General features: G+C 38.9%; 1 protein-coding gene across 4 annotated transcripts in view; it reads left to right on the top strand.

Moving 5' to 3' along the window:
* The window catches only part of wdr33 (WD repeat domain 33), a 106,461-nt gene that overhangs the window by 41,683 nt on the left and 39,921 nt on the right, over positions 1 to 24,857 (top strand). For all 4 annotated transcript variants that reach the window (XM_078209215.1, XM_078209212.1, XM_078209213.1 and 1 more), the window contains 5 exons: positions 803 to 871; positions 4,336 to 4,440; positions 6,045 to 6,140; positions 8,096 to 8,247; positions 10,503 to 10,600. In XM_078209215.1, coding sequence (XP_078065341.1) covers positions 803 to 871; positions 4,336 to 4,440; positions 6,045 to 6,140; positions 8,096 to 8,247; positions 10,503 to 10,600 — 520 coding nt within the window. The remainder of the gene's footprint in view (positions 1 to 802; positions 872 to 4,335; positions 4,441 to 6,044; positions 6,141 to 8,095; positions 8,248 to 10,502; positions 10,601 to 24,857) is intronic.

Below are 24,857 nucleotides of genomic sequence, written 5' to 3'. Positions count from 1 at the left end.
TGTGTTTTCTGGTCTGTTGCATAAGTCTTCCTCACTGTTATGCCCCCATTGACCAGAATATACCTGCTTTTCCTGAATTAGTTTCATAGCACCAGGCTGACAATTGCTCCAGAGTTAAGGAAGCTCAATACTGGTTCAGAGTACTTGGGCTCAATCTTCACGCTCTGTGACTTGGCGATTATGATTAAATCACAGAAAAATGATTTCTTAACACATTTTACACTCCAGCAACCAAAAGGAAGAGGTGCGGAAGAGTAGAATTTAGAAAAGAATGTGCACCGAGAAGATCGGTTAAATCTTTTTGTTTGAATCAAATTGAGAAGCATCAATGTTGCAACATTGAATGGAACAGCTCTGTGGTGTTGCTGTTAACATTATATTGAAGGTTATCGTCAATCTGCCAGAACATATCGAGTGAAAGTTCTCATTGCAAGAAGTGTTGATAGTGAATTAGTTTAAGAATGTGAAGTATGTATTGTATTGTGTGGCATGTCTTTGGGCAGGAACGAGTATTGGGAATTAACATTAGTATTGTGGGACAAATGAAAATGCTGAGGTCAATATATAAATGTAGAACTAGGGTCGTTCACACACCGCTGTTCAGGATGAAAATTCAGCAATACTGGTTTATGCAGAGTTTAATGCCTCATTTAATACTGAATGTGATGGTGAAGCATTGCATGGTATTGTGTAAGATCATAACTATGCATTCTTTTAGCTTTTAACTTACCTAATGAGTATGTAAATAATTTTTCTGGTTTAGTTCTTGATTTCTGATTTTTCTTTTTATCTTCAATTTTAGAATCGAGTTTGGCAAAGAGATCACAGAGACCTTCGTGCAATCCAGCCAGATTCAGCATATTATAATGATGTAAGCATCGCAAAGGCAAAGTCTTTGTAAATTCGCTGCGCCAATTTAATTTGCTGCTCGTGTTAGGTGGCCCAGCGATGCTGGTGGTCTGGTTGGTCATTTTAATTCAGTTCCACTTTGGTGGCAATGGTATTGTTTTATTTTTGTATTTCGGTAGCAGAACAGCTGGATGCTGCTCATAATGAACTTTTATTTCATTAACATGGTTCTGTTTGTGTATGTAACTCAAATAAATTATTTCACAAGAATTAGCCTGATGGAAAATAAATCAAACTAAGGCACTCTTAGGGTTATTAGCTTTGACTGAAGAAAGAATGCAGCTTAGATTAAAAGTACATCAGAGAGACAAATATACATCATGTCAAACATGGACAGAGAAACTCCTGCTGGTTACCACCTACTGTCCTCCTTCAGCTGATGAATCAGTACTCCTCTATTTTGCACACCACTTTGAAGAAGCACTGGAAGAGAAAAGCCACAGAAGATGTTAGGTTGGGAACTTCAATGTCCATCACCATGATGCGGCAACGCCACTACCGGCTGTGGTCACTGAGCCCTGAAGTTCATAGCTGCCAGGCTGGGCCTGTGGCAGGTGATACGAGAATAATAGTGAGGAAATAACCTATTTGACCTCATCCTCATTAATCCACCTATTGCAGATTCGTCTGTCTGTGATAATATTTGTGATAGAATCATCTTCATACTGAGGACACCCTTCAAGTGCTGTGTAACCCTATCACTAAATGAAATCGATTCAGAACAGATCTAGCAGCTTAAAACTAGGTATCCATGAGGTGCTGTGGGCTATGAGCTAAATTGAATTCTGCCAAATTTGTAACATCACAGCCTTGCTTACTTCTCACTGCATTACCAAGGGTACAAATGCTGGTTCAACGAGGAATGATGAAGTGCATGCCAGGAGCAGCACCCGATGTATTAGGTGCCAACACGTGTATATTAAGCAGTAAAAGCTGCTCACTGTAGATGGAACAAAACAATTTTCTAACCAGCAGATCTATACTCTGTAGTCCTGTCACATTCAGTTTTAACTGGTCGTGGACAATTAAACAATTAACAGGAGGGGGCTCGAAGAACATCGCTATCACCAACGATGGTGGCAGTGAGCAGAAGTGCAAAAGGCAAAGCTGAAGCATTTACGACCATCTTCAGCCATAAAGTGCCTAATAGATGATCCACCTTGACCTCCTAAGATCTAAGAACCCAATCTTGAACCAATTTGATTCACTTCATGTGATATCAAGAATTGGCTGAGCACATCAGCTGTAGCAAAGGGTTGGGCCCCAATATCAGACTGGCTGTAGTGTTGAAGACTTGTGCTCCAGAAGTGGCCATATCTCTAGCCAAGCCCTTTCTGTACAATTAGAACACAGGCATAGGCCTGACAAAGTGGATAATTGCCCAAGTATGTCATGCCACAAATACAGGTCAAATCCAATGTGGTTAATTCTTGTCCATCAGCCTACACTTGATCATCAGCAAGGTCATGGAGGTGTCACTGACAATGCTATCAAGCAGCACTTGCCTCCCAATAAGCTGCTTGAGAAAACACTCATTTTGGATTTGACTCGGAGCTCTTGGCTCCAGATCTTATTCTAGCCTTGGTCCAAACACGGACAGAAGAGCTAAATTCTAAAAGTGAGGTGCGAATGAATTCTCTTTCAAAATAATTAAAATTGAAGTCCAGGTGGTGAGGTGGGGTGAGGGTTGGGGAACCTCCACTAGCTGCAGTCATACCTAGTACAAAGTAAGACGCTTTTGACTGTTGGAGACCGATCATAACCTAGGATATTGATGCAAGAGTTCTTCAAGGCACTGTCCTAGGCCCAAACATCTTTAGCTGTTTCTCTCCAATGTAAATTCAGAAGTGGATAGTTGCACATTATTTAGTTCCATTTGCTACTAAGATAATCCAGCAGTTCCTGACTACAGATCTGGATAATACTCAGGCCTGGGCTGATCAGTGAGCATTAACGTTCACAACGAAGAAGTGCCAGGTAATGACCATTGCTAGTAAAAGATAATCCCGCCACCTTCCCCCATGAAATTTAATGCATGCACCATCACCACATTCCTCACCATTGACATCCAAGGGGTTATCATTGACCAGAAGTTTCACTGGACCAGCCACACACACACACACACACACACACTGTGGCTACAAGAGCAGATAACAGGTCAGAAGCTGAATATCCCACACTAAGTAACTCAGCTGTAGCCTCCCCAAGGTACAAGTTGAGAGTATGATGGAATGCTCCCCACTTGCCTGGATGAGTGCAGCTCCAACAAAACTTAAGAAACTCGACTTCATGCAGGACAAAGCAGCCCACTTGATTGTCATCCCATTCACCACCTTAAGCATTCACTTTCTCGACCCCTGGCGTACCCTCTCAAGTTGTTTCTTAGCAAGAAACTTGCTAAGGTTTCTTCAATAGAACCTTCCAAACCCACAACTCTACCATTAGGAAGAACAAGGGCAGCAGATGCACAGGAACACCACCACCTAAGGGTTCCATCTAATTGCACAAGAAATTATATCGCTGTTCCTTCAGTGTTGTTGGCTCAAAATCCTGGAACTCCCAAACAGCACTGTGGATGCACCTACACCGCATGGACTGTAGTGGTTCAAGAAGGTGGCTCACATCACCTTCAGGAGGACAGTTAAGGATGGACAGTAAATGCTGGCCTTGGCAATGACATCCGCATCCTGTAACTGAATTAAAAGGAAAAAGATTGCAGTGAGAACCAAGACTGGATGTAACTGAATTCAGGAGGAAAATGGCACTTTGCTTCTGATCACTAAGGAAATTGCAACAAACATGATACAATTATTGGTTGTGTGGCATTATGTCCTAGGGAGAAGATTGGTGCAGTGCTGTGGATAGCATCAGGGACTAACCCAATGTGAAAGAATCTCTTAGCAAGAATGCAACACCCATCTAAGAAAATTAAAAATGTGATTTAAAAAAAAATGAACGAAGTAACATACACATGCTTGAGCATTCTGACAGAATTAGTAGGAAAAACTCTGCATTCGAACCTCAACAAGTAAATGTAATACTCCAGAATATTATACTTTATAGGGAAGAGGCAGATAGATGAATGTGAGGTATTAAGATTTTTCTGTTGGTTTTGTTCTAATGTTGGTGATTCAGGTATGTGGCTCTTCATTGACCTGCCCCAGTCATTGTTGTGCTGGTTTCAGTCATGCTGGTTGCAGTATTGTGTTGGTCTGGCTTAAATTTCAGTTAGACTATTGGGTCTGGCTTATTTTTGGTTGTGCAGTTGGGTTGGTTTGGTGTAGTCTGACTTATGGTTTCTTGCTGCTGGCTAACTTGGCTTTCTGATGGATCTGTACCATTGTTTGGTTCTATTCATGTCTGTGCTGTTAGTTGCTCTTGCCACGTAACACATAGGGTCCTGATGTTATCTTTAATGTTTTCCAGTTGGTGCCGCCTATGGGAATGCTGCAAAATCCTATGAATGCTGTAACCACAAAATTTGTAAGAACCTCAACCAATAAAGTGAAATGTCCTGTGTTTGTTGTCAGGGTAAGTACTCAAAAGAATGTAAGAGTTAAACTAAAATAGATAATACATTGTAATTTTTTTGACCTTGTGCCAAACTGGTTTGTTAAATGGGAATGAAATCACTTTTTAAGAGTCTGTCAGCTGCACTTTCCACGACTTTGGACTAAGAAACATTTACTGACCAAGGTCCCGTTGATGCTCACATTATAATGAATAGATTGGTGGACTTGAATCAAGTTTGGTTCTATATTCTGATTCAAAAATATGGTAGTGGAACTGGTATACAACATTGGCAATGTGAAGTATAATCGGGAAAAGCCTCTTCCATTCAATTTTTCCCCTCCAACATATCTTTTATCCAATCAAAATTGGTTAATCTGCTTTTGCCACTTATATCTGGAACTGTCTTTGTTACTGTCTCACTGCTGTTTCTGTACCACTGCTCACAGCTGAGGTCACCTTGCATAATCATAGAACCCCTGCAGTGCAGAAGGAGACCTTTTGGCCCTTCGAGTCTGCACAGACTCTTGGACAGAACATCTTACCCAGGCCCACCCCAGTAACCCTACACCTTTATCCTGCTAATCCCCCTAATCTACACATCTTGGAACATTAAGGGGTCATTTAGCATGGTCAGTCCACCCAACCTGCACATCTTTGGACCTGGGTGGAAACTAGAGCACTTGGAGGAAACCCACACAGTCATGTGGAGAATGTGCAAACTCCAAGCAGACACACCTGAGACTGGAATTGAACCCGGGTCCCTGGTGCTGTGAGGCAGCAGTGCTAACCGTTGTGCCACCATGCTGCTTGCCACTGTACCACCGTTCCACCCAACATCACTTGTATGTCATTGGAATTTACTTCCAATTATTTGTTTTACCTTGTTGTTTGTTTTTTGCACTGACATTAATTGCACTTATCAGTCATTACTATTTTTTCCATATCATTTGTCATCAAAATCCATTTACTACTTTTGCTCTATTTCTTGGTCATAACATTTTATTTCTGTGCATAATGTAGATACACTGTTCATGAAAAATTCATCAAGATCATTAATGTTTTGAACAGTGGGAATTCTATTCCAGTTCAAATCCCTAAACCTGTTCTCTTTCAGGTTTTTTGCATCTGGATTTAACTAATATAGGCACAAGAAAACCTTTGCTTCCAAACTGGCTGATGAGCTGTCACTTGCAGTTCAAGCAACCACATGTCATGTGCCAATACCTCTGGAGAGGCAGCAGTTGGAGTGTGAACTCCATAGTATTCAGCAATCAAAGACATCCATGAGTCGGTCATTGCTTTACCTAAGGGATTGGTTTTGATGTTTGTAAATTGAAATGCTACTGTCTTAAAGATGCCATATAAATGCAAACTTTGGTGTGCTGCCACAGAAGTAACAAAATTTCCCTTTTGCATCAATTTGGTCTCAAATATATATACATTCCAGAATAATGTTTAACAGCCTCAAGAAAAGCTCTATATACAAAATGTGTTTGTAACTATTGAACTGCAATGCATCTTCCTGTTGGTGCAGTGCATAAAAGAGATAGCTGTAAATATTTTTTGCACTGAGTATTGAACATGTTTGAATATTTGAATAATTATTTTTGTTCTATGTTTAGTGGACTCCTGAAGGAAGGCGGTTGGTCACCGGGGCTTCAAGTGGCGAGTTCACCCTCTGGAATGGGCTCACATTTAACTTTGAAACTATTTTACAGGTATGAGAATCTCCAGTGCATTGCCAAATGGGGAGGGGCAGAGAGAATATAACTTATGTTACAGCAATTGAGAACGGTGTTGTAGAACTCAGCTGTTTGTGTAGTAGTGATATATTTCTAATGACAAAAACTGATGTCACCAGGAAAACCGACAGTTGGAATTATATTGGCAAACTGATGGCACAAATGCACATTCATTTGGGATAGGTGTGGGCGAGACTTTTCATTTTCTTGCTTCAGGAGATATCTATTGATGGTGTATTATTGGGCTGCGAGACTATATTTCTCAGTAGCTACAGTAACACTGCTCTTGATACTGTGCTTACTTGTAACTTTTCCTTTTTTCTGAAGTTTCTTTCTCCCCCTCCATCTCAAATATGTAATATCTTGTCCACTTAGTTAGATAGCTTGTCTCAAATCTTTTATCAAGGCCAACAAAATCCATTCCTTTCTATTCATGCAGAGAGGTTCCCCATTCCATTTTTCCCTATTGCTCTTTGAAGGTTGTGTGTTTTATCCTGGTACATCCTTTGGTGGTCCAGGCTGAGATTGAAAGCCTGCTGCCTCAAGCATTTATGGACACAAATCATGTTTTCTGTTGAGGTTGTTGCAGATCTGCAATGTTGACTGAGTACAGTCTCAATCAGACCTTCCTTATTCCAATAGTGATAATTACCAGTAGTTCTCGTTTCTCTGGACTTCAGTGATCACCATTCACTGGGATGTATTCACTCACTCTCAAAGGGCGGTTCTGCATATTTTTTTATTCTTCTACTCGGTCGTTCCAACCACATTTCCCATGCAGCACACCTTTTCTTTCTTGCCTTTGTATTGAAAATTCTGTTATTTATATTTCTTTCATTTGATGCAGGATATCTTCATTAATTTTTCTTCTGTAGCCTTTCTCCCCAAGACTTTCTAATCAGAGTGTTTAATTCCCAATACTGTTTAATAGTATATTCATCCTTGTCCTGCTCTGTGTCCTATTACTCACATTCTATAGATAGTCATCCTTAATGAAGTTCTGCCGTTGAGCTGAATTCTTATTGGGTCATGAATGTTAGTCAGTTCCAGGATGTGGAATATCATATACTGAGTTCCAGAAATGTATTTCAATCATTTATTTGTATTTCATCTGTTAGACCAAATGTTCAATACAAAATTGTGCTTTTTAACTGAATTATTATTCTGGTTTCTCTGTCATTTCTCTTCCCCTGGTTCATTTAATTGTCACAGCCTCATCTCTTTTTCCTCCGTTAATATTCAACTTTTTCCATCACTATCCCAGTTTGACTCCTCGGGTTTTAAGTTTCTCATGCATCTTATGCCACTTTTGAATATTTCTCATGCGGTTGTCGGAGGCCCAACCTCAGTTAGTAGATTTTTCATGGTAATGTTCAGTCTGTCCATTTCATACAGAACTAACTCCCTGTATAAGCAATGAACTTCCTTTTCCTATGCCTGCAAATGCAAAGTTAATATAGATGGCCCAGAGATTCCCAGACTGTACCGAGACTTCATTTTTGCTCTGTCTTATTTGTGTTAATGTGCAGTAGTTGCTTAAAGTACCAACTTTGTGCTCCTCACAATGTGCTGTTACACCTTTGCTGCCACTGACAGATGAGTAGGCTGCTCTGTTAGTTTTACCATATTTAATGTTGATACGGGATGAGGGTGTCCTTTCCATCAGGAGCAACAGCCTGATTTACATCCCCGTTTGAAGTACTTGCTGAGATTGTCGTATGTAAACACCTCTGGAGAGGCAGCTGTATGAGTATGGACTCCATTGTCATGTGTGGGTTATCCTGAGCTAGGAGGTGCTGGGGACACAAAAATATTCCCTAAAACAAAGTATCTGAACTGATACCTTTACTTAAAGTGTTTATGGATGAGACTTTCATGTGAAATGCAAACAAAAATCCATCTGAGAATGTAATCATTTTTTTTCCCAACAGGCTCATGACAGTCCAGTTAGAGCCATGACTTGGTCTCACAATGACATGTGGATGCTGACAGCTGACCACGGTGGATATGTGAAGTATTGGCAGTCCAACATGAACAATGTGAAGATGTTCCAAGCTCACAAGGAGGCGATTAGAGAGGCCAGGTGGATTAATGCTATGCAGTTTTCCATAGGGATTGGTATAATTATATTGTCATTTCAATGTATTCTAGGTGAAGTCGTGCATGGTTTCTATGAGACCCTAGGAGCAATGCTTCACATTTTATGCTCAATATTTTCATTTGTTTCCTCTTTTACACAAAGTGCCACATTGTCTGCTCTAGAACTATGGTGTGGTATTGATACGTTGCCATTTTTGAGAAATGTGGATGTTGACCGTATGCTGTACTGCTCAGAGTTTTGCTGCAGTGCTAATGTATACAAGTATTCCTTTTATGAGTTCTTTGTAAAGCAAGAATTTACATTTTTAAATAAAGTATTTCCTTTTTTTCTAAAACTGAATAAAGGTTAAAACTTCAGAAATAAAGCCAGTTTCAACACCGAAGTAAAATGGTCAGCGAAGTCCCAATGCTGGTGATCTATGCAGGGATTAAAAATAAATACCAGATCACTGACATTCAGCTACATCCAGTGGCAAACAAGATTGAAGAACTTCAAAAAGAAATTAAATTTTAAAACCATTTTGATATTTCCAACATCAAAATTGTAAAATAAAGTGGCGGGCTTTGCAGACTGTAACTTTTGCTTATCGCGTACTTTGAATTCATTTCCAGGGAGAGCTGTTTTTAAAAAATTAAATTATCCCATTTCATCTGGGTTTCCATTACGTTGAGAAAATGATGTCACAGTTTTTTTCAGTATTGTGACTGACTACGTTGTAGCATTAGCTCATTCGAAAACCTTTCCATTTGGATAATGGAGCTAAAACAATCCACTTAGCAGTTAGCTGAGGCAAGGTATTTTCCATGGATCCTAGGAGTGGGTTCTGTTTCCAACTGTTCTTTTAAGATCTGCAGTGCCAGGTTAATGCCAATCTATGTCCTGATTAAGCTCTGATTGTTAGGCTGTGATGTGTTGGCACAGCATACCAGAGGCAGCTAGTGGTAGTAAATAACCAGAAGGTAAATATCAGTAAACTAGCAGCAGCATACACTACTGTGACTAAAGTTGATGTGGCTGGAAATGTTGAAGACTGGATGTGCAACACTGAAGTGCTTGCACCAAGTGTGGCTGATTGAGCTGCATCTTTTGAATGTATAATACTTGCAATGTGACACTTGCACTTTTAGATTTCACATTTGCAGATACCTTTCACTTCTTGGGTCAGAAAATCATTGAGTGGGTTACTGTGGTTATCTGATTTGAAAATACACAATCACATTTTTTTTAACAATGAAATCGAATGGTCTACCTCCCTTAGCACACTTCATTCCCCAATGCCATTTCTGCAATCTAACTTGTAGTATTCTTTTGTAACTTCCCTCTCATCCCTGCTTCTATGAATGATGTGACTGGGAGTTAATGCTATGTAAAAAGTGCATTGTAGGAAGTGTTAAAACAGAAAAATACATCAGGACAGTATTTGCATATGGACTCCAAGGAACGTTATATACTAGAGATGCCATGTTGACCTTTGAATGGTGCAGGAATAGTCACTGTTTCTTCTTCCAGTTGTTAACACCAGTGTGGCAGTGTGTGCACTATCCCTGGTGGTACAGAAGCTCAACAGCTTAGGTATTATCTAGTTAGCACAGTGGAACCTCGATTATATACATACCTGCCATCTGGACACTCAGTTATACCCAATTATAAATTTCATGGGAGTCCCTGTTTAGTTGCATATAATTTTACAATTAATACATAGTGGAATGTTCATAAATAGAATTTTCACAACTTCTGGATTCTTGATCCAACAGAATTAGTAGGTACTGAATGACTGGTACCTGATAGAATTCACTATTCTAATGTTAGGCTTTGAGTGTGGGTGCACAATGTGAGTCAATGCATTTTGTCTGGGAGCCCAGCAGGAGTTGATGTGCTGGTATTTATTTCAGGATACTCATGTTTAAATGAAAAAAATGTAGGTCTTAATTGCGCATGCAATTAATTAATCCTCATTAATTATTCTAAAATCAATTGGAAGTTTAAAAAATCTTGGTATCAATCTAAGTATTAGGGGACTTTCGATTGTCTGCCAATTTCTGTTTCCTGCTGGGGGAAAAATCCTGTCCCACATTGGCGGATAATCGAGGTTCCAATGTAAAGCATTGTGGTTATTCTAGTTAACTTCTGGAGTCCATTTGTACAGAACGCTTATGTGAGGATGCTCCAGAATGGGCTCAATTCGGCTCCTGTTAAATGCTGACCTCTTTCCCCTACTGTGTGTCTTCATGTAACAGTTTCTCACCTACGGATAATAAATTTGCCACATGTTCTGACGACGGCACAGTTCGCATCTGGGACTTTCTTCGATGCCACGAGGAGCGTATTCTTCGAGGTATGTACAGCAAAACTCTACTGTGTACTGGGCCTAACAATTTAAATTAATATGTACATCAGGCATTGTCAAAAATCCAGCAACCAGTGCTTAAGTAGGCTGTGACAATTAGTCAAATATCCGCTTAAAACCCCATTCCCCCTTCATGCAGAGAGTAGCAAAATATATGTATTAATAATACACCTTGCACATATTTCTCATAACTCTGTGGTGCCTCTTCAATTCCAGATACTTCTATCCATCATATCATGTGTCCTCTCATTTGAGATGCTAAGATTATAATATTTTTGTGGGATGTCGCCCTTTGTAATGTGTGTTTTTTTTAGAGGGCAACTGTAATTAAGATAGTTTTGTGGATCTCCATTTCACTATTTCAAAAAGCATATAGGTTTGCTCCCAGAAATTCTACCAAAGAAATTAAGTCTTGCTGCTTAAGCGCATGAAAACCATATATTGGCACAAAAACTTTGCATACATACACACACACGTCACTCTTACAACCAATCCCAAACAGTTAGCACCCAATTGTTCATAATACAGACCCAGTGCTGCATAATGCCTATTCCGCAATCTGAACATTGTGGCTTAAATATGTTGCTGATAACTGTCAGTGTGTTTCATTTCTCTATCAAATTGGGTTTCGTAATCCCTGGGATTTGAAAGAAAGACTTGTATTTCTGTAGCTTCTTTCAGAATGTTGCACAGCATTTTAAAGCACTTTTTAAAGTGTGGCTACTGTTGAACTGTAGGAAACCAAGCAGCCAATTTATGCACAGCAAGCTCCCACAAATTGTCGTGAGATCTTTTTAGTTGTTGGTTGAGAGATAACTGTTGGCCAGGACATTGGAGCGTACTGCCTTGCTCTTCCATAAGATATTAATGCCATGGGATCTTTTACATCCGCCTGAGATTAGCAACATACCTGAAAAGACAACATCTCTGACAGTGCAGCCTTCCTCAATACTGCACTGGAGTTCCAGTCTAGACTTCGTGCTCATGCCAGGAATGGGACTTGAAACCAAGACCTTCTGCCTCAGTTGAGAGTACTAACACTGAACCACAGCTCACACATAACTATTTGTATCCAGGTCCAGCCTGTACTGATGGAGGGGCACTTGTATCAATTGGGTATGTCTGTACCAATTGGACATGGGTCTGTGACACAGATGGCCTCCTTTAACATTATTTCATTTGTTAGTCTGTTCTACTTGTGTACCAAGAGGTTTTAGGACTTGGTGAGAAGAGTGTTTAGAGAAAGAGATAAAGATTTCAAATGTTATTTTAGAAATATTCGTTCTTTGTTTTAAGTGAAGGCTTTATTGCCTTGAAGAATATTCATGTTTTTATTTTTCATAGCAGTCACAAAGTGTGAGTGTATTCAAGTTTAACATGTAGTTGAGTTGTCTGCATCATCCTCACGCTTTCATCTTTTGTAAACTGAGGAACCCATTATCAAATAATTAGTGTGTGGCAGATTTTAGGAACGATTAAATCACTGCAGTAGAATTTGCTTCTTCGGAAGATATCTTTCTCCTGAGGGCAGTGTTATATTGGAGCTCTCCAGTTACCTTGGTTCCAAGGCTGTTCGTGTATGGTGGAAGGTGACTGAATAGTGATCTGGATTTCAGCCGTGATTAAATTGATATTTGCATTAATTAATCTAGCATCGTGTACCATTTTACTTAATGGACAGCATCTCCAATAATGCAACATTCTTCATAGTCAATCAAGATCTCAAACTCTGGTGCAAGCTGAGTCCACAGCCTTTTAACCTAGAAGCAAGAATGTTATGCAATGAGTGAAGCTGACATGAAAGTTGCTTCTGCCCTCTCCCCATTCCAAAACAATCTCAGAAATACTGACAAGTGTTACCCTCAGTGTTAGCCTTTATTGTCAAGTTAACGTAGTGCTGATTGGAAATTAAATCTGGGTCTTCCTTATGGCTTTACATCACACCACACTGCATTCTTTGATTAGTGAGTCACTGGGGGGGGGAAGGTTCTACTCAGAAATGTTCAAGCATCTATCCTCTCCACCAAAACATGTACATGTGGCCTACCACTTACCAGGACTGCCAGCAAACAGGGTTGATATTTTCACCCCTTTAATGCCCAAACACTCTACAAATTGTAATACGCATACACACCTTAAACAATAGCTTAATAGTGATACTTGCTATTAATGTAACAGATTAGGTAATGTGTTTGAGCAGAAGCACATAATGTTTGGAGTGATAGATGATTTTTGTGAATTCCCCAAGTGGGAATCATGCCACCAGACCAAAGAGGTGAAAGTTTGAATCATAAGTTTTTTTTGTGTTTTCATCTTCACACTACCTGTCTTTAGCTAACTGTTATTTTTACCGTACACCCCTACACGTATAGTCTGAGAGAAAACCTGATTTAGTTCTGGTCTCAGTTAGACTGGAGCGTTGCCGAGCACTTGTCATTGCACTGTAATGTACAGTGATTGAAGCTGAGGGCTTTCTATGTCATCGTTTCTGAGTAGCTGTGTTTTCATCGATTCATCATGAAGTAAATTAGTTACTTTAAAACTCTGGAAATTTGTTATATAAGCCTTAATCTGAGTAGCCTATTCTAAAGTGCACTAAAACGATTAGATAAAATCCACCATTCTCATGTGCCCCCCACTCCCTAAAGATCTATCGTATACTCCCAAGAGATATTTCAACTGTACACGTGTTAATTTGCAAAATTCTGAAAATGAACCTTCAAAGGTTTTGACAGTGTAACATCTTGTTCATGTAAGTTTTGAAAGCTATGTTTTTAACCACTGTGATAGGTTAAGCGTCATGGAGTTATTTGCTTGGTGGTGAATTTCAACCCATATCCAGCCACACTGATGCAATGTGGAACATAATCAGCTAGCTTGTTTTAAGTCAAATTCCCAGTGGACAAGGGCCCACAACATAAAGTGCTCCGATGTTAATTGTCAGTGTCTGAGGTTGGCATTAAAGCACATTCTTGTGTCAGAATCACAGATGTGTCTTGCTTGTGGCTTGATGTGCCACATATTGCCTGAGGGCTCACGATGGAAATGTTTTACTCAGCACTAACTCTTGCACTGGGCATAAAACTGCCATAATCTTTATCAAAAAATATATATTGTGAATGTAAAATTGATTTGAAATTGATTCTCACAGCAGGTTTCAGAAGCATACAGAATAAAGACGTTTTCCTGCTTCATTTCAATAGTGACTGATAATTCAGTGGGCTGACAACAGCCACAGCAAGTTATATAGAACAGTAGCTCCTGTTCTAGCTGAATGCCTGAATTCTGTCCTGACTGTATGTGCAGTGTAGAACAGTTAGCCAGTTCAGTCTAACTGATTCAAAGCTTACTACTCCAAATAAATCCTCATATGAGGCTAGTTGATCCAAACACCTTCAAATGGTGCTAACAAATGTGCTCAAGTCTCTCCATATTCACTCATGCTTCAGCTGCAGTCCAGAAAATTAAATTATTCCTCTTTGTTTTCCATGATAATGTCTCATTCCTGAGTCATAACAACTTACATAACCATGCATCTGAACTCTTCTCTAGTCTTTTATTAGCGTTCAGTATGATTGCTGAATTATGAATCAGAATCCTGAATGCAAACGTGTACTGTGGACTTCTTTTTTTGGAATTAAATTGGTAATAGTTCATCAGGAAGCCAAACTGCCTGTGCAGAATTCAAACCCAGGTCTCAGAATTGAAAGGGTAGTGTTGAAATGAGCTAGTTCACCTAGGACTTTCACCTTTTATTGGTTACCCTTGTCCCAGGAGTATTTTAGTCTGATTATTAACTGGAACCCATTTAAATGTATAGTGATCTCATTGATGTGACTGTACTGCCGAACCTTAGTAATGATGGTGAAACTGTCAGTGACTGCTGTCATTACTCCACTGGGAATGACAGCAACTTCTGGAGATGCAGAGTAATGCAGAAATCTAGACGTTGCTGTGATTGATTCTATATCACTCTAGAAGATGCAGTGTTGAGGGACCCCCAGACTGCAATCAATGGAAAATCAATTAAATTGATGAAAATTTACAGTCATGCTGTTAATCTCAGTATAAAAACATTTGAAAAGATTGCTCCTTGTTAAATGAGGAGTAATTGGGTTTTAACATATTAACTTCATAATTACTGCTTTAAAAAAAACCCCTCTCGCTCTGACAAGCTAATTTTATATTTGTGGAATATCAAATTTCTCCATTAAAAAAATCAAATTTAATATATTTTGAGTTTGTTTACTCTAAGCTTGCATTTAAACTCAATTATCATTTAAGTTGTTCTTTCAGCATTTAAATTAAAATGAAAAACTTTAAGTGCTTTCATCTTCCTGGTTTGCTGTGTTTGAATACGTCAGTTTGGTTGGCTGTTTGCTGATACAACTGCGGTTATATGTCAAAAAGACCATTCCTTTTCCGAGGCAGCAGTATTAAATAGCTTACCGGGAAAGAGGAAATCCATGCCACAGAGATCACTAGATCGTTGTGGACAACTTTCTTTGGAATCATTGTTGAGTGTCATTGGTATGCTATTGACTGCAAAATCTGGGCCATTATCACTGATTCATCTGATATGAAAGATAAATGATTGCACACACCATTCTACTGGTCAAACAGTATGGATATAAAACCAATTTTCGATAGAGCATGCTTTGACCCCAATCTATCTTTTCAGTTCCTTACTAAACACATATGAAAAACTGAAATGAGGGAACAGTTTTCATTTCGCAAAGGCCTCTGATCCAAGATAAAAGATTGGTGAAATGAGTGGGATAAATTTGACATTCAGCTGCTTGCCATAAAGTACTCTGTTTAGACTACGATATTTATTGATAGTCACAGCAATTGCTACTTAATAGGGTGGGTTTGCATTATTTGGTCTGAATCCAATAGGCTAAGATGACAGATTATAAAACAAGGAAGATCAGATTTGAAAATGTATTTGTTTCTGTTGTAATGTTAACAGTGACTTGGGAATTTGGACTGAGGCCTTGGTCAGGAAAAGAGTTTGAGCAGAATAAATTATATAAATTAGATCAAATCATAATTACTTGATATCCTTTCTTTCTTTCTCTTTCTCTGTGGCATACACGTGCACACAGACCAACTGAGTTAATTATTTCCAACCTTCTAGCCACTCCTTGTTGGGAAATGCATTCTTCCCACAGTGAGTTGAGACCCACTGTTCATATAAAGCTTTTGTTCGTTAATGATGTATGAATGTTGATCTTTTTTATTTCAGTCACTAACTTTGATAGTTTTGGTTAATATTACTTTTATGGTGCCACAGCGTGGCCAAGGGCCCTATAGCTCTCAAGTACTCCAAGGACATGTGCTGAGAACAGGAAGATGAATGGCATGCTTTGTGCAAATGTTAGCAGTCCGTGCCACTTCATGCAGAAATATATAGATTTGTACAAGCGAAAGGAAGGCATTTGAAAAAAAACAAAGACAGTGATTATTGGAGAGGGAACCCATATTAATGCAATCCTTAATGTCAAATAGGACTTTAGCATTATGTAATGCTAAACGTCATTGCGACATCACTTTCAAATCCACTAATTAAGTGCTAGCTCTTAAACTCTTAATAGTAGTCTAGTATTAATTATTTTGTTCAACAATGTAAGTACAGTGGATATAGGACACACAGATGAACTGCTTGTCTAACACTTGCTACCAATCCATTTCTGTGAAAATAAGTATTTGAAATGAATGTATATTTTATGACGTGTACTTCAGCATGAATGTTAGCCATTTATGTTACTGGTTCACCCCATGAGTTGCTTTCATTACTTCATGTATTCTAGAAATAAGTAAAGAAAATCACAAATTTTCTCTTTTCTCCTCATGTTCTGAAGGTAATGATTTGCTTTAGGATGTTAGCACCGTAAGCATTTCCAGCTTTCCAGTATAAGTGACCATTATTCATATGTCAGCTGAGGTGGTAAGAGATGGCAGGGCATTTGACTTCAGTTGAATCACAACCACCTTTGCTCATGCCCTTGTCTGATTTGTACACATGCACTTGTCAGGATGCGATGAATGTTGGATAATGAGTGGGCAGATTCTATGACAACAGTAGTACATTCCTTTTGAATACTAGTCAGCAACCTGGAACCTAAATTGTCTGTATGACTTGGTTTCATGTTATTGATGCATTTACCCATTTAACCATCCTGGGAGGACTTTTCTTGCATGTAGTAACAACCAGATTGTCGCAGTTTGTTCTTTACGGTGCTGTGTGCATCTTAACTGAGGACACTGGGATTATTGCTGCTTATTTCATTGCTGAGTTCTAACTTCACTGCATACAGTTTAAAGCCTGTGTCTTGCAGTATGTTCAGTTTAGCTGGGTTCAGTAGTCACCATAAGAAATTCCTAAGCTTTAGTTCTGTGTGACAGTGGCGACCAACTGCTTGGGAGCAAGGTTGATGCTGTGATTCGGTGAGATTGGGAGTGGGTTTTAATTTTCTATGGGGACATTGGGGATTCTGCTGTAACTGATGTAGACTGGACTATTTTATTAGTCTTCCAAGTTAAATATTTGAAGCACTGTCTTCAAAATATTCTAAGTGTTCAAATTGTATTTGGGGTCAACGTAAATTCCATTGAGTCCAATATCTCCGTGTTCCTAACTTCAAATCTCAATCCATGTTGAGTTAGCTAACCTCATCCTTGAATGACGTGAGCTCTACAATTGGCCCTTGTTCCTTGGTTAGGAAAGAGCAAAACAATTGTTCTTAATTGCTGTCTTAACCACTTTTACTGGAGGTGTGCTTGATATATGAGCGAGGTTTCAGAACTGAATTAGGATCCATTGTGATTTCCTCCTTGCCTGATTAGCCTCCTTGCACACAACCAGACTAACATGTGAGGGCAACTTAGCCAAGGTACTAGGAAACTCAAAGAATCCTGTCTCACCAAGGTTCTTCAGGAGGGAAGCAAAAATTAGCATGAAAAATATTATGACTTTAAAATAAAATCTTCATGTGAGTAATGAGTGAAAACTGACACTGGGGGGCAGTATAGCTTTAACTCTTGAAGTGTTTGTTCAACTGCCCTGTTTTTAACAGACAATGCCATGCACTCATGTTAACTGCCTTGCTAAGTATTCAAGAGGCCATTTATACCATACATGTTGTAGTGGTATTTCTCTTGTCACATTTCTAACTGAAATGAAAATGCTCCATGGGTATAGAAGCGTTGCTGCTTTCAGTGTATCTGATCAATATTTTTACTTTGCTGCCTAATAGATTCTAAACAACCCATCATCTTTTCCAAGATTTTGTCACCTTGTGTTTCTTGACTCTGGATCTTGTTTTCTCCTTTGATTCCACCTTGGCACAGCCATCGGCTGGGAATTAACCAGAACAAATTCCTATCTGACTGTCCAGCTTTGTGCAATGTCTGCCTATGGTCTGGACTGAATTTGATGCAATCTGGTTCAGGAAACCAATTCTATATCGCATAGAATAAACAAACTGCGAAAACACTTGCTCACTTTGGGATGAAACCATTTAAAATGCCTTTCTTCTACATTACTAACCAAAGTGCAAAATAAAAACAGGCAACAATTATATTGGCAGTGAACCAACCAGTTACACTCACTGAAACGATAGTGTTATTCCAGACTAGTTTGTTTGCTTGGCAATGAACCTGATTATTTGCCACTCTATCTCTCAATCATGGCATTGGCATGTCTGTTTCCAATTAGTTCAGGTCTAATGTGGTTTTTTTTAAGATGAGTCTTAGCTTTGATTTTTCAGAATTTTCCTCAGCTTCATCCTGTTCTAGTAGTGCCAGGGTGAATAGTCACAACACAGCAAAAGTGTAATCATTCAGTCTGAAAACTGCTCCTCACGACCTGCTTGGAAAAGGTGGATATTGGGCACGAGGTTACTTTTGACACTTATTTCTTTTATTGCCTCCTGACACGGATTTCCCAGTCTTTTTAAACATTGTTTAAAGCCTGGCATTGACTGTCCCCTTTTTTCTGTTCATGAACAACATAGTGGAAGCTCCCCTTTGGTGACAGTGCTTTCACTCGGCAACATTCACCACGGCACTGACTGCATTCCACCTAATACTGTTTCTCAGTATTAGTGTGTCAAACTGTGTCCATGCAGGCTGAATATATTTTACTTGGAAGGAATTCATTACCTCTTGTGCTCTCTGGAAATTTGTGGTTGTATTAGATTTCTTATTGTTACTCTTTAATTTCAACAGTTGCACCTACAATTTAAATTACCTGTGAAGTCTACACTTTTGGAAGAAAAACAAATTCTCATAATGCTATGATATCTTGTATAATTAACAGTGAAGTTTTTGATAGCAAATGTGGTTTTGGACTTGATTCGAGATAGGGATATCATCAGCTGTTGGCATCTATTGTGAAAAATGACATGGTTTGATTCACAGCACAAGTAATCTCTCCCAATGTTGTGCTTTAGTCCTAACTTTGGATCTCCATAATTACAACATAGCTACAGCTATATTGCACATGGAACACAAGCTGTTGTGTATAATACTCCTATGTTACAGGAAATGCATTGGGCGAAAGGTACCCAGGCTGGGACCAAATATGGAACTAAACCAAGTGTAGAATTGTAGAAGACTGAATCTTTTTCTTATCACTGTCATCAGATTTTAGATTCTGCAAAGTGCTCTCTGGCCTTTCACATTCTGATATGTTCTGCACTACTGCAGAAAATAAACTCCCTGACATCACATACCAACTTTAATGATTTGGTAAACATGCTTTTAAACCTTTCCTGTTTTCTTTGGATGGAATCCAAGTGAATGATTAAGTTGGCTATTTAAATAAGTACATTTCTTTCTCAACACGTAATCAGATTTTTATTTGGATTTTCTGCCTCCTTGCACATCCTCGCTAGTATTCTGTTAGACTTGTTCCCAGTTACTCGTGTGCTGCTAATAACCACCAATATTAACTGGTGACTAAAATAATAGCACATCAAAGTTGCAAATTAACAGGATTAAATATGTCTTCCCTGAAGAATTATCTTGAAAACAATACTTATTTCTGGGAATCATGCTGTGCCAATGTAAGCCTCAGCAGATGCCGGCAAAATTATAATTATGCAGTTTTCACCATCTTATGTTCTTGAGAGCTTTGAGTTAATAGACAACATTGATAGTCTTTTAATTTATGATATTTTCCTTATTTAGTGATTTTGATTTAAAAATCTTGTGAAACAATTTTTCATGCTCACCAAAGTAAAAGATTACCCAGGGAATTAAAAGTCTTCCTTTTATGGTTCAGGCAGTTACATTTTTGTTATTGGGGATAAATTCAAACTCAAGGTAACTTCACTAATAGAAGAACATTCTGGTATATGAGTGGCAGATCTTTTCTCTAAATCTATTCTGATAGCACATTTTCTATGCATGTGTGATTTGCACCTAGTAGCTGGATATTGAGATTGGCCATATTCACTACACTTGAGGGTCAAAAAAACACAGAGCCTTTCATTCTTTAGAAAGTAAGAAAGCAATGACGTTTGTAAAGCACCTTTCACTATCTCAGGATGTTATAAAGTGCTTTATAACCAGCGAAGTACTTTTGAGGCATAGTCATTCTTGTCATGTGGGGGAGCACCAGCCAAATTGTGCATAGCAGGACTGGGTAATCTGTTATAAGGACAAGTTTATAAGGCTGTTAAAAAGCATTTGGAATCCTTGGGTTTATTAATAGAGATCCACTACAAGAAACTGGAAGAGCCTTAGCTTAGAGTATTGTGTCTAATTCTGTGCACTTTAGGAAGCATGTTAAGGCCTTGGAGAGGGTGCAGAAGAATTCCAGCAGATTGAAACTAGGGAAGAGGGACTTAATTTAGGTAGAGGGACAAGAGAACCTGGGATTTTTCACCCTGGAGCAGAAAATGTTGAAGTGTGATTTAATTAATGTTTTTCAAATTTGATGGAGTTTTAATAGAATGAGTAAGGAGAAAGTGCTTCCACTTCATGATGGTATAGAAACAGGGGACATAGATATATGATAATTGGCAAAGAGTCAGAGGAGGTGAGAATTATTTTTAATGCCTGAAAGTGCAGTGAAAGCAGCTTCGGTAGTGACTTTCAAAAGGTAATGGAATGTATATTTGCCAAGGAAAGAATTGCAGGGCTATGCAGGGCTATGGGGAGCATGGGGGAATGGGACTAATTAAGACACAGACACAATGGGGTTCCTGTGCTATACAATTGTCTGATTTGTATTTAGGTGTTGATTGATTAATATTGACTAGGACACCGAGTGAACTCTCTGCTCTTCTTCAGATAGTGCCATGGAATCTTTTTCATGTACGTCACAAGGCCTTTGGTTTGACAACTCACTCTGATAGTTTCACATTCACTCAGTTATGCATTGAAGTGCCTTCCTACATTATACGCTGAAATCTCTGAGTGAGGCATGAGCCAGAAGTCTCCTGACTCATAGGTGTGAGTGCTACCAATTCAACTATGGCTAATGTTGGTTTGAAATTCATAACTCATTTAAAAAAATTTCACTTTCCTGAAATGAAATAGCCCACCTTGATGTTTTAATCATGAATGAAGGGGATATACTTTTTGTTATCTCCCTTTCTCCAGCTAATTCCAGGACATTAACATTTTTGCTTTTAGTTGTTAAAGCTTTGCAGTTCTGTTGGACTTGTCAGCTGTTCAGCTCAATGCATTGGGTGAATTAAATTGATTGGAACACCCAAACCTTTTATCTTCCAAGGCACCTTATGCTATTGCCATGAGGCCCAACGGGCTACATGTAAAACTTAAAGCAAAATTCCCATTAGTTTGCATAGATCTGAAGCTCCCAGTACTAATAGTTTTGTTCTGATTTGGGATTTATGCACCAATGTGGTAACAGCACTACAAGTGAATCTTTCCAGACCTCCAGGCCTCAAAGTTTAAACCAAATGGACCAGCAAGTAAGAAATGGAACTGAGGCCCCTGGTCCGTATGCATGCCAGGATTTCTATCCTAAGCTATTGTGTTTCATTTTTTAGTAATGCAATCCACATGTTACTGACCTCTGAGCCCATTATTTTCTTTGTTTCAACCTTCACATTAAAATTAATAGGCCATTAACCAAATGGGGAGAACCATTTTAGACACTTTTTGATAAAACATAATGCCGTAGTAGTCATTTATTAACTGTTCCTACCTTGTTCTGGTGCCAAACATGAATAGTGCTTCTGTCAGCAGTTCAGTTTGTTTGCATTGTGTTAAAAGTTTGTTTACAGTCCTATCATCAACTTGCCCAGAGCTTTATAATTTTCTGCCCAAGCTATACATGAAAATTTGCAAAATCAATTGGATTAATTGACAAATGACACAAATCAATCAAACTCAATGGCTTGCTTCACGTTGTCATAAACCTTTTGTGATAGCTACACTTAATGAGTTGCAGACTTCAGCCTACACATAGCTCCATTAACAAGGTTTCAATAGCAAACATACAGGTGGAGTTCAGCGTCCTTTTGAAGGGAACTATCTCTTTCAGAATGCATTTGAAGTGAGGCTAGAAAATTTCAATGACACCTGAAGAAGCAAATGAAAAGGAGCTGCGGAGGTTCACTAAATGCCCATGATGCTTGCAGAACGTTCCTGAAATGACTATAGTCTATATTTGATTAGATATTTATTCAGTGTATTTTAAAAAAAAGATGAGCACAACATTACCTGTCCTTTTTTGTGACCATATAATTTGGTTTAATTAGTCAGTTGAATATTACTGGAAGTATTTGCCATATAATTTCTGCAAAATGTGCAGCAGAACAAATCCTTCTGGAACTCCATGGGTGGCTGCTACTGCCACCAGGGTTTTTCCCACTAAGGATCACGTGCTTTGTTTTCTAGGCCATTTTTATTCCTTTTAATATTTATAATTGATTCCATGATCTTAATCATTATCTACAACTTCTAATGTGAACCTTTGTTGAATGCTTTATGAAAATTCAAGTTCAACTATCTGACTTGAATTAGGCCAAGTATCTGAAATGTTCCCTTGACTTGGTAGGAGACACAATTCCCCTGCGATGTTTTCATGGTACCAGAAGCAAAATACCACTTCTGGTACCATGAAAAAGCCTCTGTTGTGCTGGAACATAGATCAACTAGGAACATGTTGTGCGAGATAACTAATATTCAGAATGTGATTGAATAGTTGACCTGCCCCTCCATAGAACCATAGAACCATAGAAAATTACAGCTCAGAAACAGGCCCCTTGGCCCCTCTTGTCTGTGCCGAACCATTTTATGCCTAGTCCCACTGACCTGCACTTGGACCATATCCCTCCACACCCCTCTCATCCATGAACCCGTCCAAGTTTTTCTTAAATGTTAAAAGTGACCCCGCATTTACCACTTTATCTGGCAGCTCATTCCACACTCCCACCACTCTCTGTGTGAAGAAGCCCCCCCTAATATTCCCTTTATCTTGTCCTGATGACTATTTCTTTTATGGAATGGTTCTCCTTCAGGAGCATGGACCTAAGAAACATTAATCTTGGCATGTTAATGGTCTTGAGTATTGAACAGTTTAGTTAGCTGCTCCACACTTAATGAGCAAGTTCTTATTGACGAGAATGGCACAGAAAGCCCCACAATGTTTTAATAGAGCAGCTGTGCCATTTGGGAGAAGCTATTGTTATTCAGATCCTTCAACCCTTCTTAAGTGTGCAGAATGTCATTGTGGATGTCAGTAGAAGACTCTTCTGTCCAAACATGGAGTCTTCAGTAATGATGATTCAGATCATTTTTAGCTGATACAATCACCTGAAATGTATGTTACCCATATCTCATGGTCACGCTCCAGAACATGACGTTACCTCAATTTTATTACAGCAGTCAGGGTAATTGAGCTGTAGAACTAAATAGCCTCTGCCCTGTAAATACAAAGGGTGGGGGAAGCTGGGGTGATTGGTGGATCTATTTGCTGGTTTCCTCTCCTGACTAGGATTTAGAAGATCAGATTACATTGATTAAAATCTTGCTGGGTGAGGACAATTCAGTTGCTGGGTTTTCTTGCTCTCAGCATTTATAGACACCCCACAGATAGAATCTGTAATCACAGCTATAAAGTTAAATGTGGAATGGAGCTTCTCAGATTCTCAGGAGGTGTTATATAAACTGGCTCCCAAGGTGCACTGTTTCTGGTAGATGACATTAATGGCCTTGGACTTAGCAGCAGTGGTAAAGCCAAAGGTGGTGACAGAACAATATGATTTCTGTCAACATCATCTGCAAGATAACCCACATGTCATGGGTTTATGCTTTAACTAACATTATTATGTTGATCTGAAGACTTGCACCTTGTCAGTGCTCGGAACAAGCAAACTCATAGAATTTTTCATCTCTAGTATTTTTACCTCAGCATAGTTCATTTACATGGGAGGTTCAAAGAATGAGAGATAACCTCTGCTACAGTGGCTCTCGAGGCAGCCTTAAGCAACAGATATTACAACATCTTCCTCCAAGCAATGTGATTTGGCCATCTTCCTGCTGAAAACTATCCCTTAAAAAGGGTATAATGTCAAGTGCAAAAGGTTATTTATTGTCAGCAACAAAGCTGCAATCGATGAGAGTGAGGTATTTCAGCTATTCCAGTTTACTTACAGCTGAGGGCTTTTCTTGTAGCTCACTGGGAATCACGTTGCTAGCTATGTGCTACTGGGGAGAAATTTCCCTTTTGTTTATTCATTAGTAGGATGTGGCTGTTGCTGACAAGGCCAGAATTATTATCCATCCCTCTTGACCTTGTGAAAGTAGTAATGAGCCACCTTTATGAATCTTTATTTTGTTTTAATATAGCAGTTTCAAACAATCGAGTAGCCTGCTAGGCTATTTCGGAGGCCTGTCAAGAGTCAAACACATTGTTGACTCCAGACCCACAGCATAGACCAGACCAAGTCAAAACCATAGGTTTCCTTCCCCAAAAGACATTGGTGCACAAGTTGGGATTTTATAACAATCTGACTGCTCCATGACCATCTTTACTAGTACGAGCTTTTTACTTCCAGATTTATTTAATTAGCTGAATTCAAATTTGTTTTCTGCTATGATGAGATTTGAACTCCTATCTCCAGATTATTAATCTGGGCAATTAGATTGCTAGTCTAGTTAAATAACCACTATACCATATTGAATGCCAGTTGGTATCCCATTTCATCATTGGTGTCTGATTTTTTTTTGACTGGTGCTTAAAGCCCAACACCAAACAATC

This window comes from Mustelus asterias, chromosome 3 (genome assembly GCF_964213995.1).
Source record: "Mustelus asterias chromosome 3, sMusAst1.hap1.1, whole genome shotgun sequence".
NCBI classification, from domain to species: domain Eukaryota; kingdom Metazoa; phylum Chordata; class Chondrichthyes; order Carcharhiniformes; family Triakidae; genus Mustelus; species Mustelus asterias.
Note: the sequence above shows the minus strand (reverse complement) of the source record. Positions and strands in the feature narration are given on the sequence as shown.